At 44.9% G+C, this 17,652-nt stretch overlaps 1 protein-coding gene across 1 annotated transcript in view; it reads left to right on the top strand.

The window, feature by feature from the left end:
- ACR (acrosin) overlaps positions 1 to 4,144 on the top strand; it is a 135,922-nt gene extending 131,778 nt beyond the window's left edge. Inside the window, exon 5 of the mRNA XM_078648936.1 lies at positions 3,713 to 4,144. Within this exon, the coding sequence (XP_078505062.1) occupies positions 3,713 to 4,144 (432 nt within the window). The remainder of the gene's footprint in view (positions 1 to 3,712) is intronic.
- The last annotated feature ends 13,508 nt before the right edge of the window (positions 4,145 to 17,652 follow it).

Consider the following 17,652-nt stretch of genomic DNA (forward strand, 5'->3'; position numbering starts at 1 on the left):
AAGTGGTTTGAGCCCAAGTTCCTCCGTAATGGGCCTCAGACCCAAGTCCAGTCTCAGGGGCAGGAGTGGAGTACTTGGGGGAAGGGCTGTCAGCTGCCTGAGGAATTTATTTTCTGTGGTCAGCAAGTTATATGACGGGATGTGGCCCCATAACTCTCCCCCATAGGTAACTCCCCCCCGTGCCTGGACTTTATAAATTTGGATTGCAGGGCCGAGCGGGCGATATGGTGACTTACTCGCAATTCTCGAAATGCCTCCCGCACTCTGGGCCAGTTTCATATTTGCTTTTGTCCGATGTGCCCCCCACGTTAGATTTTGATTTAGAGTTATCCCCAGGTACTCAAATGTGCAAACCTAATCTTCTTATGTGCTGTTGTCTCTCTTGGTGCTCATCTAAGCTCTGGGACGCCCCGTTGCTGGGGCAGCCATGTGCTCTACAAATACTTTAACAATAACACTTCCTGGCGGAGTAAAGAGATGTGGTCTTCACTCAGCCTGTCGCAAGTGAGTCGCATGAGTAGATTTGTAGTCACCAAGGGGAGGAAGTAGCCCCTTTGGACGATCTGGAGAACCCAGCGGTCAGATGTTATCTACCTCCAGTGGGGCAGGTGGTGGTGTATCCTGCCTCTCACTGGATGACCCTAATTGCTCACTGTGCCACTGGATTCAAGCTAGCCTGGCTGATGAAGGGTGACATACCCTGAAATCGGTCCCAGGATGCTTGTTTCCAGTCAAGGGAGGACCTGGCCTGGCAGTTCGGTCTGGACTGTTCCCAAGGGGCACAGGATCAAAACTGATTTCCATATGGCTGGGTCCAAACTGGGGTGGCTTAGTGGGCAAAAGAATGATGGATTTAACCCAGATATTTTGACTGGCGGAGAATGTTTGCATTGTCAGCATTCTGTCCAACATTTGTTTGCTGTAACACCGTGGTGGGCTTAGAGCAGGCCCCCAGCAGAACGTCTGTGAGGGCTTCATTGAATGGGAGAAGCAGTTCTGAAGGAGTGTCTTCTGACTGAAGCACCTCTGTCAAGATATTTGTCTTGGCAGCTACAGAGGACATCTGAAGGTCCAAAACCTCCGCCGCCCTCCTCACCACCATAGAAAATGAAGCTCCCTCCTCCTTAGCCCCGGTAGGATGCGAGAGCAAGTCAGCATCTGGGAAGATGTCCAGTCTGCTAGCCTCCACGATATCCTCACACCATGTGTTCTCAGTGACATCAAGGGGCTGGTATTCATAAGGATCCAGTGACCCCTCCCTGTCCTCTACAAGTCCAGTCCCATAGAAATAGGGCACATGTTCCAGCCATGAAGGAATGCTTCCGGAGTCGGCATTGGATGACGCCCATCCGACTCCGTGTTGGAGTTGGAAAGGAGAATGGGGATGGGGCGGCCGATGAGCATCAGTGGTGATGAAGGGTATCAGCAGCGGGGTTGGCTCTAGGGAAGATGGAGGTGACTCGACCGGGGCAGATCCAGATCTGTCCAAATATCCAAGGTGCCCACTTGAATCCAGGGGCCCAACTGGTTCCGAGGGAAAACCCACCTGCAGAAGGCCAGTAAGGGCCGCTCCGAACCCAAGGGCCATGATGGCACTCCAGCGATGATGGGCTGTCCAAATAAGAGGTGCATGGCCTCATAAAATTCACAGAGTTGGGAGGGGGCCGCTCCGGCTCCGGGAAACTTGGGGAGGAGTGGAGACGGCTCAACCACAGAGCCAGGCCTTGAATGTCAATGCTCCCTCATATCATTAAATGAATTCAACGGATGGGACAAAGTCAAAGACCTCTTCAACTTCTTAGTCTTCTGATACTTGTGGGACTCACTCAAACATCCAGATGACTTTGAGTGCTATGACCTGGAGGGGCTCCACAACCGATCCCAGGACCTTCCTTTTAACAGGGATGAAGACCGTTGTGGTGTCCCATCTTGAGGGGCAAGAAGCTTGAGGGAACGCTCCCTCAAAGCCTTGGGGTGCATGGCATGACAATCAGAACAAGTCTTGGCATTGTGGTCATGCTCGAGACACCAGAGGCAGACGAGCTTTGGGTCCGTCACTGACATCTACCGCTGACTGGTGGACATCCCTGCCACACCAGGCAATGAAGTCTAAACATTTCTTCAACAAAATGCTGAAAAAGTCAGTTGGAAAATGACTGGGGGAAAGCCCTCTCTGGATCTGCGCTGACATGGCGCAGAAAGAAAAGAATTGAAGTCAGAGTGCCTAGGTGGCACCTATATAGGCACCGTGCATGTAACTTCTGGCACGGCACCGCCACCGATGTCACATGGAGCCGAATGACTCCACTTACTGGTGCACAGGGGTACTGCTCAGGAAAAAGTTCCAGATCCAGTCTGTCATCTGGGGATAATTCTATGGTAAGGAATCTGCGGCTAGAAGTCTCTATCAGATATAAGGTAAGCAGAAGGAACTTGATAATGGGGAAGGTGGGTAGAGATAGTTATGGTGGGAAAAAGAAGGGTAGGGAAGATATTGAGTAAAGTGAGACTTCTGTCAGAAAAGATTTGGCCGATGCAAGAATGTTGATATAAATGTAGCTGGTTGTTTTTTGGATTAGGACATTTTGGCAAGGTATATGGGTGCAATCTTGAGATGTGGTGCCTATGCTGTTGAAAGAGAAACTAAGAGGAAGAGAAACTCAGTGATAATCTCTATTGAGCAAATGGAGGAAATTTACTGAGACCTCTATGGGGTCCACCAAGGAGTGAATAGTTCACATATGAGAAAGGCGAGAATCCACAATGGTGACATTCCACTGAGGGCTCTATACAGTTTGCATAGAATCCTAAGGTCGGAAACCCATTCAGGACTCTCCAGAATACTCTCAGTTGTGAGGAGCGGACTTCCCACTGAGGACTCAATGAAGTCCAACCAGGAGCGAAAGAAAGAGGGTTCACTTAGAAGTGAGAGGGGTGGGTACTAATGCAATTCTGTGGAGTCCACCTAGGAGCAAGAGAAGGGTGACCCACTTAGAAGCCTGTATAAAGATGTCTTAGTTTTATGTATATGACGTATATATGTAATGTGATGCATTGTCATCTTTTTGAGGGACGTATGAAAGAGATCTAAGGCTCAGTATTTGAACATAGAACAGCGCAGTGTAAAAAATGATTACAAAGACTACTTAAAAGACAGTTTCATTAGAATGAAGACAAATGCGCTTAGAAAGAAAGGCCTTTCTGGAAATCGATAGGGTGTCTCACATCATCCTAGCCTCCAGAGTGAAAGTTCTAGGCTACTGGTGCTTAACTGGGGGATCCATTAGGTTGCTGGTGATCCCCCTTGTTGGAGGTATTTCAAGTCAGGGTTGAGATACAATGTGAAAATGGTGCACAGGTATCAATTAGGCAATAGGAGAGGGTCTTGTAGGCCATAAATCAGCTGCATTGCTCACCCCAATTCTGAGGTAGCAGATGTCCCCTGCTAAAGGGTTGGAGAGCCTTAGCAGATCTGTGTGGTAAGTCGGTGCAGTGGTATGACAGAAGTTACTGAAGGTCAGGAGGGTTAGGCTGGAGATGCAAAGATAAAAGTGCATGTCAAGGTCTCTGTAGAGGTTAAGGTTGAGGTGTAGTGGGAGAACAATATGTGAGTTGCAATGCAGAAATAAGAAAACACACAACCGAGTATGATTTAGGCACATTTGCTGACTTACATGGCTTGTTCTAGCAACTGTTTCTTTTACTTTTGTAGGGAGACAGTGGAGGCCCTCTCATGTGTAAAGACACAGACTCTTCAATTTACTATGTGGTGGGTGTCACAAGCTGGGGGAGGGGATGTGCCCAGGCCCAGAGCCCTGGGGTCTACAGCTCCACACAGTTTTTCCGGAGTTGGATCATAAGCACTGCTCAAGGATCTAACCTCTACTTCCCACCAACAGTTCCAGCCGCTCCAGTGAGCAATGACATAGAATCTTCAGAATCCTACGAAAACAACATAAATGAATCCTCTGATGAGAACTGGAACAATGAAGAGACAACCGATGACACCACACCCAGCACAGAGCATGCAGCCTTAGTTGATGAATATTATGATACGTATTATGATTATGGCACGACAAAAAAACTTGGCCTTCCCAGAATCAAGAAGACACTACCTCGTTTGCAAAGACTTCAGAGAGGGTGATTTAGCCTGCTTGAATTCCTATGAGCAAATCTGCTTGTCATCTTGCTGAGATGATGAAACAGGAACATAACGTACTGCCACCTATTGCCAATTAGGTCATTTCCAATTAAATGTGTTTTATTTGTTCAGTTTTGTGTTTTACCGGGTTTTTATTTTATATGTTGTTTACATTTTTATTTTTTATCTGGAGAAATCACAGACAATACATTAATTACAGTATTACATCAACCATACACATCAGCTAAAATAATCTGATATCCTCGTTTCATATAGCATCGATCAGATACTACAAATTTATAAAGATTTCTCTCCGAGCATCTTCAGGTTTACCACAATTGCACAAACCCATAATATTATCCTATCATAAAGCTGAGGGGGTGGGATGGGTGGGGAGTGCAGGAGCCCCAGAAGCTACCAAAACCTCCCTCCTACAATTCAATAATTTCTACATTCTTACACAAAAAGTTGCCAAAGAGCCACAAACGTCATTAATGATCCAGTTCTTAATGCAGAATGCTTTTCATATTCTTTTTTTTTAATCAATTTAGATTTCCACTGTTCAAACGAGGGTACTGAAATTGTTTTCCAATTTTGCAATATTGAATACCGTGTTGCACTTTTTGCAATGACTTGAACTTAGGCCTGTACATGAGGGGTAACCTAATTAATTAATTTGGGATTATCTGACAGGTTTATAGTCTGACAATATTGTAATATTTTGTCCAGTGGTTCTCCACTTTAGGGCACAGTCCTATAATAAGTGTCAAACTGTCCTTGATCTGCAGTGGACATCTAAAAGAATTTGATGAAATGTGTAGCTTTATTTTAATAAAAAACACTGGTGTTCTCTACAATAACCACTTAGAATAGAATTGCATCCTACAACAATTCGCTCCTTGAAGAAAGGAAGAATTGTTGTGGTTTATTATTGTCGTACGGTTCTTACTTTCTCAGTAAGAGCATTTCGGCAACATAAGCTTCAAAACTATGTTGTGAGTCCACTCATACCATCCGAATACAGTGACTTAATTCCTGGCTTGCTCATAGTGTGCAATCTGGGCTCCAAAACGGACTGGGCACCATCTGCAACCCCAGAATATAACAACCCTAGTTCCCCCAAGCAAATCGTGAAAACGAGTGGTCTATAATTAGAGCCAATTTAGGACAAAAAAACAGTATCGACACTATTTACATGAAGTATGAGCATAACATGAAAACACTTGTGCACATATGTGCTCGTGAAAAAGGTCAACAGCGCAAGTGACAACTGACACAGCGGAAAGCGGTGCAGAACAAACAGTAGTGACAATATTTACAAAAGATGTTGTGGTCACAAATGTTATGTTACAAAAATTGAAGGAAGTTTGACAATTTAGGTGAACCATGGAGTTGCGCCAAAAGTTGCGCTGGTCAGTCAACGACGTTTCAACCTGTTATTAGTTCAGGTCATCTTCAGGACCAGGGTACAGTTTTATCCCTGCTGTACATGAGGGAGTAAGTGAGGAAAGTGTAAGGAACGTTTTGGACCAGCGACAAGGTCATATGGAGGATGAAGGAGAGTATATGTACCTGACCGGAATGGGGGTCCAGGGTCGGACGCATTCACGTGTCCCAGAAAAGGAGGGGCAATGCCAAAGCAGAGGAGGACTAGGAGGCACAATCAACCGCAGTGCACTGGAACAATGCTGTGGAGAAAGGAAAGGGTATTAGGGAACAGGCCAACAATGATTGGGAAAAGGAGGTCGCAAAGGCAGAGCCGGCATGGTCCATGACTAGTCAGACATTAAGGAGAGCAACTCGCTAAGAGATCAGAGGAGCGTGATGTCCAGAGAGAATAGAAGGCCTCTGGTGGAAACACCCGGCGTCTAGATGAGTACGTACGGTATTGGTGTACCTGTAAGGTGGAGGCCCAGCGTGTTGTGAAGAACATCCGGAAGCAGTGAAAATGAGAAAACTCGTATTCAGGAAATGAGAGGAATCCGAATGGTTGGGGAGAAAGAAAAGGGGATCAGGCACTCACCTAGATAATGAATATGTCAGCGACAGCAATATTAGTCCATAGGGATCCTTGGTAGGAGGGTATACCTAATCGGTGTGAATCCGAGGAGGTGAGGGAGTCCTCATGGGTGACCAGGAAATAGTGGGCCATCGGCTGGTATTGCAAAATGACGGCGCACCTGTGCATGGAGGAAGGGCCAGGATCAGGACATAAGGTTGAAGGGGCCAGTCCAAGCGGAAAGGAAACATTGACGAAAAATGGAGATCAAGGTTTGAAATAAAGTTGGTTGAGATAACATGGTTGAAGAAAAGAGGTCGGACTGTAAACAACCAAGTGAAGAAGAGTGAAAGAACATTTTGGCACGTTAATATTTACACATTTTAGAGAATTGTGAGGAGGGGAGGAAAAACTTACAATACATAGAAAGATCCTACAATCATATGCGTTATATAGTCATTTGAACTCCTGTGAACTGCCTATTTGCTTTCTCAATTTGTTTTCCCTTACACTGGCATATTCTGTATTTTTAATCTTAATCCGTTTCATCTTCCATTCTATCCATTGAGGTATTCAAACCCTGCCTAACTGCACAACTAGGTTATACCTGTTTTCTTACACTCTCCACTTCAATACCTTTGCTAGATGTTTCTTGACTCATACAAACATGTTTTTCCATGTATTATAATATACTGCTTTTTCGATTTTTTTTACCCTCTCCTTCTCTTGGTTGGCTACTACGTTAATGAGCTGAGGGGTAACCTAAATACTTTTAGAATGAAGAAAAGGCTGTCCCAATTTACAAGATTATTTGGCATCCAATTAAATGATTTGAGCTGGGATCTATTTGGTTTAAAAAAAAATCCTTCATTTAAATAGTTTTTGTTACTGGAAGTTTGTCTGCTAGCTATAAAGCAATGTTGATCTCTATTGATGAACTGCCCCTTAACCTGACTTATTCTATCAGCAAACAGTTTGGTTATTAATTTGTAATCTGTATTCAAGAGAATGTTTGGCCTATAAGAATTTATATTTTCAGGATTTTTATCTTTTGTAAGAAAGCTTACCACCAAGGTGATGTCAAAAGATGGTTGAGATATCCCACACAGCAACATGTGGTTTGCCAATTTCAAAATATGTTGGCTTAACATTTTTGTTTTTTTGGTCAAAACTCAGCTGGAAACCCATCTTCTCTACTCGATTCCCTGTTTGCTATAAATTTAAACAATGCATCTACTTCTTCCAGTGTGAATGATTTTACCAAAGCTTGCCAGGAGCTCAGAACGAGTGTTGGGATTGAAAGGCTTTCCAGAAAGGATTGAAAGGCTTTCTAGAAAGTAGTGCAATGTAATAGAGTCCAATTCTTGTTGGAACCCAATCCTGAATGATTTTACAATCTGTTATTTAGATATTTTGTTCAGCATTGAAAAGTGACCTAATCAAATTTTTAGATGATCGTTCCAGTATCTGCCAGGCTAAAAAGTAACCCAGGCATTCAGTCTCCTGGTATACCTTTTGCATATAGGCCTTCCTGGTCAAATAGAATTACTTGTGATAGCAATCTGACATCTTTTGCTTTGCTCGCTGGAGGCCTTTATGATTTGTACTACACTCATGCCACAGATAACTATTGTAGGGTTGTTTCAACTGATCTATTCCAAGTTGTTCTTATCTGTTCAGATGTTACTTATTTCTACTATATCTTTAGTCATTATAAAGGCTCTAATAATGGCTGTAAATGCACTCCACACCATCTTGCCCTCTCATACTTGCTGAATGCTCTTTGGGCAGAAAAAAATGAGGAATTTCTGTTTCAATTTCTGAAACCTAATGTTTTTCTTCCAGATTCAACTTTTTTTAAAGAGCCATCCATAGGCAGACTGGTGCTTCAAGTGTCCCGTTATATGCATTTCTACCATTTAATGGTCGGAGAAACTGTTGGAATGGTGATTATTCAAGGAATATATGAAAGAAAGCCAGCCTCACTGTTGACTTATATCTTGCGGACACACACGTATCGGCTTGGTGGTTGGGGAATTCATTTCTTCAAGGATCCACTAAATTTAAGCCAGGTCTAAGCTCTTCTGGTAGTCCAATAGCGCCTTAGCCATTCTACTTTTGTTCTGTCTGCAATTAATTGCTGATGAATCTAGGATCAGACACTGAAGGAGATTAAAGTCACCTTACCTTGCATAACCTTAATTGACTAGAATAGATTAATAGGTATTAGTGGGTGATCCTCGATGGGGGCATACATCATAGCCACAGTGAATTGTAAGCCTTTAATCCAGGCCCATCTACCCTCTTTAACTGTGTGGGAAGCAAAGATATTCATCTGCATTTCCTAATTAATAAACAGAGCTACCTCTCCATGAGCTCCTCCTGATGAAGAGACACATTCAAAACCTGCCTAATAGTGTAACATTCAAAAATCTCCAAATTTAGGGGCCCATTACAATGTCGGGCGGATTGCCTCCGCCAGGCTGGCGGTGGCCACCGCCAGCCTGGCGGAGGCAACCCGCCCAACACCGTATCCCAAATTCCCCCCCGCCATATTAGTATGGAGAGGGGGACCGTGGCGGATGGATAGACCGTCCGCCGCTTTTCCGCCCCGGTCGCCTTGGCCCGCGGCGGAAAGGGCTTAACATGGTGGCGGTGTCCAATGGACACCGCCAGCCATATTATGATGTGTGGGCATGGGTGCCTTTCCGCGGCGGCGATGCCGCCACGGAAAAGTAGGCGGTCTTTGCTTTGGGGGCCCCCTGCGGGCCCCCCTGGTGAAGGCCGAGGCGGTGGGGGCAAAGGGGGGGTACCGGTAGTACCCCCCAGCATTTGCATACACCAAGCAGCAGGCACCGCGCGGTGCCTGCCGCTTCGTGTATGCAAATGCGTGCATTCATTTTTAAGATTGTGGCGGGCGGTGCAGTGAGCACCGCCCGCCACAATGTTAAATATGAGGGATGCACCCGCCACTGTGGCGGGCGCATCCTAATGCACACATCAGGACCCCTGCCCTTTAGGCGTCCGGTTCCGTTTACCGAAAGGGTGGCTAATGCCCCCCTTAGTGTCTTTTATATACATAAAATTAGATATTTATATATTCTTATGTATTATTATATTAATGAAAATTATATCTAGATAGTGGGCTACAATCCATTTTTTGATAGCTTTCGTTAAATGCTTATTTTTCAAACCTTTTACATTAAACTGTACGAACTTCAAATTGTTGGTATCCATCTTCTAGCAGCTTATCTTCTCAAATCTGCAAACAACCATATACAGTTTATTATACTCCATAAACATTAAAAACACATACATTTAAAGAGCATCCGTGTGATACTTTGTGTCTAGGAGGCCCCACCATGTATATAACAAAAGTAAAACTAATCTAGAGCTGCAATTTAAAAAATAAAAGAAAGATATATAAAGTGCCAATGTGCGAAAGTGTAATGTGTTCATTAACAAAGTGGAAACTGAAAGTATTTGCAAATATGTGCAATTCTACACTAACCAGGAGAGACACCTTAAACCTAGTTCAAAAACTGCATATAATGCATAGAAATATAGTAATACAGGCCCACTTTATATTCCAATCTTATCACTGATATGACTACTCTACCTTTGGTCTCAACCTACCAAAACTAAGTATAAGTAAATGTTATACCTAAAGTGTGTAAAGTGCATACAATGCATATACCATTTGGAAATTGAGGGAATAGTGCTCTGGCAAATTTATAATTTGGTTGCCTGCTACTGAGCCTGTGTATTCTCCCATATTCTAATTGGCACCTACCTGTTCCAATCACCCACCCCCAATGCCTGCTCTACCGGGTCTTGTCCATTCTAACCCCTGAGCAGTCCCCCCGAGCTTTCATATTGGCATCATATTGTTGTGCCGATAATTCCCTTTTCTCTTACTCCTCAAATGCAAACCTCCCACAGCCTGGCAAACATATTCTTAACATTACTTGAATCCTTCTGTAATGTTATCAAAAATTATTGTGCTTCTTCCATGAGCTAAATATATGAAATCGGCCTTTTTATAGCATTTCAACTTTGCAGGCTGACCTATGGTAGCCTTTGCTCATGCTGAGAGAAGAGGAGTTAGCAGAATTTAAAGTCCCTTCGTCAACAATCTGAGTCAATAGTCATGGCAGAGTAGATCCTGAAAGAATGTTTTTTATTAATGTCAAAGGCCTTCTCACATACCACTTCACTCAGTATTATTTCCTTAACCTTGAAGTCAGTGAAATTGATTAGCATTGTTTTGGAATATTTGACAAAATGCTGAATGCTGGAAGGCACCTGTGCATCTACATATTTGTTCAATCTTGTGAAAGATCTGGGAGGATATGGCTTTGAATCAGCGCCTCCACATAAGATATAGGCCTCAATGCATCGTCCATGTGTTCAGGGATCCCGTTAAGCTCAGGTTTGATCACCTTGAATGTTTTTTAAGTTCCTCCTGTTTATTCTGGAGTGATATAATTTCTCACGCATAGAGTTCCACCAAACCAGAAATCTTGGACAGGATATTTTCACAATTTGAAATTTTTTACTCTAATTCCTCGACTCTCTTCAAGATCAATAAGATCTTTTTGTCTATCCTCACCAGATATTCAGAGAGCTGCTTACTGGTGTCTGTCTGCCATTGTTTGACCGGCTTGATCTCTATCAATATTCCTGTCAGCATAGTGGGCACTTTTCTGTCCTTAGGCTTGTATTGCTGTGTTGCAATATCCATTGCACCTCCCATTCTGCCTACCTCAGCTGAACGTTCTGTTGCTGAGATTGGCTCTGAGACACTGCATCATAGACTGCATAGTGTAAACTTAATGCAGCATTTTGGGACACCCTCTCTGAACCTACAAGGGCTTATTCTGGACTATCCGCTTCATCAAATCTAACACTTTCTGTTGTTCCTGCGGGGTTACTATTGGTGCAAATATTTAGAAACATTGGGAATAGCTCAGCTGTCTTCTTATTTTGGCAGGGTTGTGAAATAATTTCTAGAGTACAAGTCGTTTCTTTAAGAGCTTGTAATGCTAATATGTCATTAGAGCTTTCAGGTGAGCTAATGTTCTGCAGATTTAAATGTGAAAGCTAGAAATTTGAATCTTCTATCTCCTTGGCTGATGCCGCTGACTTTTTTGACAACTCTATGTTTGAGGAGGAGACACAGCAAACTTATTATGGTTATCCAGAGCCTTCAGATAAGAACTTTTTTGCAGGCATGACAATGGATTAATTGGTACTATCTCACTTAACATAAATAGGGAATCTTCTTTCAAACTTTCCATGTTCCCTTCTACAAAGTATACACCCCACCTAGGGTCATTTCCTGCCTGTAGTGGCACTACGGAGTGTCTTTGATAGAAATTGCCGCTTTAGTGTTCTTTACACTCCGTAGGGGTTTAGAAGGCATACTTTGGAGTGAAGCTCTTGAGGCTTTGACACCGCGAGGAGACTCTATTCGTTCATTCACTTGATCGTTACTTAGACAGAAAAAAGGCCTTTCAAAGCTATTTATTGGAGCTGCACTGTGGCTATGCAACTTCCGTGTTTCAGTACTCTTGTATTGATTTAGTTTTTAACATAGTTCTCCTTAATAGATTTTCAAGCTCCTGAAGGGGCACAGATGGAAACTATGTGGTGACCAATACAGCGAGCAGCAGTCTGTGGAGGTCACAGGGTGACTGAATTGCAAGACTTCTGAGCATCCAGGGCTAGAACAGCCAAGAGCTCTAGCAACGTGGAGGACCATTTAAAACTGATGATAGTGTCAGAGGGTGAGTCTTATGGGCCAATGGGGCATAAAACTACTTTGATCTGGATAGGTCAAATCAGCTTCTGGAGGGATGATTGGTCTTGACATTGGGTTCAACAGTCAGTTAGAAAATAGAGAGGTGTGATATGCATGCATCTCACAGCTTCTCATCCTTATGAATAAGTGCTATTGCAGTGTGTCTCAAAGGCACTGAAAGCAGAGGTGTGGCTTTGGGGTGCTGGAGTGTGTTTGGGTTGTGATACCCCCAAATAAATGCACTCCTGGCTTGAGAGTTGAATCAGGGGGCCCACAGCCGGGTCTTCTATGCCTATGTTGGCTTTTCTCATCGCCCTCGTTTGACTAAAAGTTTTTAACTTGTCATTTGTCCTTTTAAAAGAACTTACACAAAGGCCCACCTAATGCAAATAAGTATTGAACCTGTTCATCATTGGACCAGTGTATCCCAAAATGTGATCATCCCACCTCCCTTCAACATACTGTTGTTTAGTTGGGAAAATTGTGATTTACCTCCCCTCCTCATCTCACTGACTAGGCTACGCCCCTAACTGAAAGATCTGAATTATCCTTAACACCATTAAATATTCTCAACATGTTTTTTCCAATGTGTCCTGCAATGAAGAATTTGACAGGTAGATTGGGATAGATTAGGGCAAATGCCTTTCCCTCATCCACCTGCCTAATTGCAAAGGAGACTTCCACCTATGGAAGGCTGACCTCTGGGTGGGGGCTGTACCTAACAGCTTACAGTAGGAACAGATTGTTTTGAGAACAATTCCTTTATATTTGTTGTGAGAACTTTTTCAGGAGTTCCATAGCAATCATGTGCTACTCTGCTTAGATTGTAGCAATAAGAATAATTTACCTCTTATGTGCTGACGATTACTATTATACTGAACCCAAAACAGACCATTATGTATTTTCCATTTGCATTTGTCATTCAGGGTAGCTAAGCAGTAAAGTCCAAGGCTTACTCTGGGAGGTGATGTGAGGTAGACTCATAGATAGCTAAGCTTAACACAGCAATTGTCCTGCCAATGATTTCACACTTAAATACTGCATAAAGACATACAGAGGCTGAAATGATGCAGCACAGAATCCCAATGTGGGGAGAGGCAGCCCGCACAGTCTTTTTGGCACAGTCAACTAAATTTCGATCAGCTAATCTGAGCAGGTTACAATAATTTGTCATTCCAGGAAGCCCATTATGCACACACTTATGTATCATCGCTAGACCTTTTGCTTACAAGAATATGGTTGTAACATAGCTGCCGGTGTCTAACATGGGATGTAATCCTAACAAGAGTTCAGTCCCACACTGCACCTTTAAGAAGGTGCGTGCAGGTCGATTTCCTGTGTCTGCCGATAAGAGAGTGGGGGTGCACAGCTCTCGCTGGTGTGCATCTGCCCATGGGTCATGGAGACGAGCTATGATGACTCTGCCGGACAGACTCTACCAATTACTTGGTCCTAGTTGTTGCACGCAGGGACTTACCCACAGGTGATGAGTGGAGGGAACTGAGTCGGCACACTTGCTCATGACTGCGAGGGGATGAGAGGTCTACCTTCCTGGATTTTCTTCAGGCCCAAATCTCAAACCACAGCTTAAACATGTTTGATCGCTAGAGTGCAAGATTTTGGGCTGCTGTGTGCTATGTCGATCGGGTGTCCACTCAAAGTTTGGGATAAATATGGTGATTCTGCAGGAGTGTGAAATAACCAAGTGGTCTAATGCAGGGTGGATCTTAAATTTTTTTTAAAAAAGACATTGGGTCAGTCTGAGTAGGTCAAGTACAATTGACTTTTTTTAAATACGGTAAATAGGACAAACAGTAGAGGCACGAAAGAGAGAAGACCTGTGCCTTCAAAGGGTTCAGCGCTTACTTATAATTAATAGGTTGGCATGTCACAACAGAATGAAACACTGCAGTTTCCCTCAGAGGGTCCTAAGAGTTATCAGAGATGCAGTATTTATGGCACAAGCTTTTATTAAAAAGAGAAGAAAATATGTCAAAACTTCTGCTCCACCTTCAGAAATTTCAGAGTTACTATTAATTTCAATAATATCAAAATACAATGTACAGTTTTGTGCAGTATTTCCTCTTTTCATCTCTAACTGCACCTCTAGTAAAACAATCCAGCAAATTAATCTGAAGTGGATCAAAGTTTTTTTTAAGAAAAGTCATCACAATTATCTAAATTAATATTACGAGCCTGTACCAGGAGCTTTCTTAAAAGTGTTCTTGATGAAAAGAGCACTATTCTCATTGGAGAGCTAATTAAACACCTTAAAGCATGTCATATAGTTATTGCTGCTGCAGCATCTATTGCTGCTAAAACATCTGGATGCAGAGTATTTAAATGTGTTTATTTCACGGGGAACAACGTTCACAGCTGATTTTGCAATGCTGTAGTGTTGGGTTTTTCCTGTTGATTACGTATGCCAATTGATTTTTGGTGAACGGAACAATAAATGCCACTTGTCCAGCTTGAATGTAATGATTTCTCACACTGCAGTTGCTGTAGCACAGGATAAGGCTCACTAATATTAGGAACAGTAGCGTAAAGGGGGAATCACCACAGCCGGCATCTCCTCATCTCTCCCAGCCTCGTGTGCACTGGCGCCGGATGAGGAGGACGAGACAGCCCTGAGGATCTGAGATGCGGTGCTGCAGAGGGTTCCTTTTTCCACACAATTTGGAGTTGTCCCTGCACACAAGGCTATTGGGGGGCCATCACTGTGGAACGTAATGATATATTTGCTATATCCCTTCCTTTTGACACCAAGGGCCATATGTATCAAGCCTTTTGTGATTCGCGAATTTCGGCCTTTGCGAATCGCAAACGGCCTTTTTGCATGTTTTGGGATGTATGAAACATTCCCAAAATAAGGAATTGCAAAGTTGTGCGATTCCTTATTTTGCCATAGCATTTAGGGAATCGCATTTTGCGATTCCTTAAATGCTATGTATGTAGCATTTTTGGCTAGCAAATTTTGGTTAAGAATTTGCAAATTACCACCAACTTGTAGTTGATGGTAACTTGCGAATTCTTCAAAAAATGCACAATTTGGCATTTTTGAAAGTGGCATGTGATGCACACACATGCCCATAGGGCATGTATGTGCGCCATATGCACACACACATGTACATTTCAGGGGTGCAGCAGGGTGTCTTTGAGACACCCCTGCACCCTTGAAATAATTCTCAAATTGCGATTCGCAATTTGAGAATTATTTCGCAATCATTCCTATGGGCCTCCTGACCCATAGGAATGCATTGGAAATTATTCCTTAATTGCGAATTCGCAAAATGCGAATTCGCAAAATAAGGAAGATTAAGGAATCGCTAAAAAATAGCAATTTTTTTCATACATACCATTTTGCAATTCCTAAATAGCGATTCCTTAAAAATCCCTATTTAGGAATCGCAAAATAGTTTGGTGATACATATGGCCCCAAATTCCTTGTTTTGGGGATTCCTAAAGATGTTGGCTTCCCCCGGGCCCAGATACTGTTCTGTAGCTTGAGCTTAGTGTTTGCAAATCAAGACGCGGCTCGCCATTGGGGATTGAAGGACTGCCCCCACGCTGAAGGAGTAGAAAAGAGAAATGGATATGTATATGATGGCTGAGAAAGTCACAAATTCTAGCAGGGGTTGCCCAGGTCTGGAAAGTGTGAGGTTAATGGATTTCAGACCATCTGACCCTGCTCACAGGCAGGTCGTTCCCCACGCTGCTGCACGGTTCTGCCTGCATTGTTTATGCCTAATCTTGTATTTTTCCCCTGTGCCTAACTTGCTTTCTTGCCCAGACTTGTTTTTATTCCTCTGTGCCTGTACTTGCTTTCTTGCCCAGAATTGTTTTTATTCCTCTGTCCCTGTACTTGCTTTCTTGCCCAGACTTGTTTTTCCTTTCTGTGCCCAGTTCCCCTGCAGCCCCTGCCTGTTTTATCCAGCTACTGCATCCCTGCGGCCCCGCCCCCCTGCAATCCCATTCGCCGCCCCGCTCCCGCCTCCCAACTGCTCCTCCCTCCTACATCCCCTCATATGGAGGACGCGCAGTGGCTGTTCAGCGGGCGCACGCAGCGGGCATGCTGCTGGCGCGCCTAAGGCAAGCACGTCTGCGCCCGTCCGTTCCTGGACCGCGCCCAGCGCCAGGACCCCTGGACCCCGCGAATGGCATGATGCCTGACATCGCTAACATGCCAGAACCCTCCACGCACTCAACACCGGACAATCACACAACTGCTTCCTGGCCACCCTGAAGAGCACCCACGGAGCTTTCACCTGCCGGAACTCGGAACTGCAGCTTCACAAGCATCCGCCCCTCCATGCTGCCGACCAGGAAGGAACCCAACCACCTCAGATGCATCCTTCTCAACACCCGCTCCGCCCGCAAACACGCCATTGAACTCTGAGACCTACTCGACTCAACCTCCCAGACGTCGCCTTCCTGACGGAGACCTGGCTGAACCCCGCCTCTGCACCCGACATAGCCATAGCCGTCCCGGAAGGCTACAAGATCACCCGCAGGGACGGCAGCAACGGAGCAGGAGGAGGAATTGCCATTGTCCACAGGAACACTCTCAGAGTCTCGACCAACACCGATGACTCCCTCAGCACCGCCGAACACCTGCACTTCCAGATCCACACTGACCCCAACACCACCCTCAAAGGAACCCTCATCTACATCCCTGGAACCCGACCACAGTTCAGCGACTCCATCACCGACTTCGTCAGCACACATGCCCTCGCCTCCATGGACTACATCATCCTCGGGGACCTGAACTTCCACCTCGAGAACAACAACGACACCAACTCCACCACCCTGATCGACAACCTAGCAGAACTCCGCCGGTCACACGCTTGACTCCATCTTCTCCGCAAGTTCCAACGTCTCCTTTAACCACACCACTGAACTCCACTGGACTGACCATCGCTGCATCCACTTCATCTTCAAGAAACCCACCACGGACCACCGCATCCAACAGACGCCTTGCCGCTGCTGGAGCAATGTCACTGAAGACCAGCTAACCACCCCCCTCGCCTAGAGCCCACCCGCCGACCCCGCCGACCCCGACATTGCCGCCCGCAATCTCAGACAGTGGATCAACGACTGCACCAACACCCTCGCCCCGATCAAGAAAGCCTCCAAGAGTCACACCAACAAGAAAGCCAGCTGGTTCACTGAAGACCTCCGGGCCTCCAAGCAAACCTGCCGAAAGCTGGAGAAGATCTGGCTCCGTGAACGAAAACTGGACAGCCACGCAGCTCACAAGAACATCACCTGCAGACACCATCACCTCATCAGATCCGCCAAAAGGGCCTCCTTCAAAGACCGACTGAAGCTGAACTCAGACAAGACGGAGGTCCTCATCCTCGGATCCACCCCTTCGGCCTAGGACGACTCCTGGTGGCCGACCGCACTGGGAACCGCCCCAACACCCACCGACCACGCTCGCAACCTAGGGGTCATCCTTGACTTCACCCTCTTTATGACTAAACAGGTCAACGCCGTCTCCTCCTCCTGCTTCAACACCTTCCGCATGCTCCGCAGGATCTACAAGTGGTTCCCCACTGAAACGAGAAGAACAGTCACCCAGGCTCTCGTCAGCAGCAGGTTGGACTACGGAAACATCGCCACAGACACAGCCACATCACACCCCACCTGAGAGACCTGCCCTGGCTCCCGGTTAACAAGAGGATAACCTTCAAGCTCCTCACCCAT

The sequence above is a fragment of the Lissotriton helveticus genome, chromosome 1_1, assembly GCF_964261635.1.
Source record: "Lissotriton helveticus chromosome 1_1, aLisHel1.1, whole genome shotgun sequence".
NCBI lineage: Eukaryota > Metazoa > Chordata > Amphibia > Caudata > Salamandridae > Lissotriton > Lissotriton helveticus.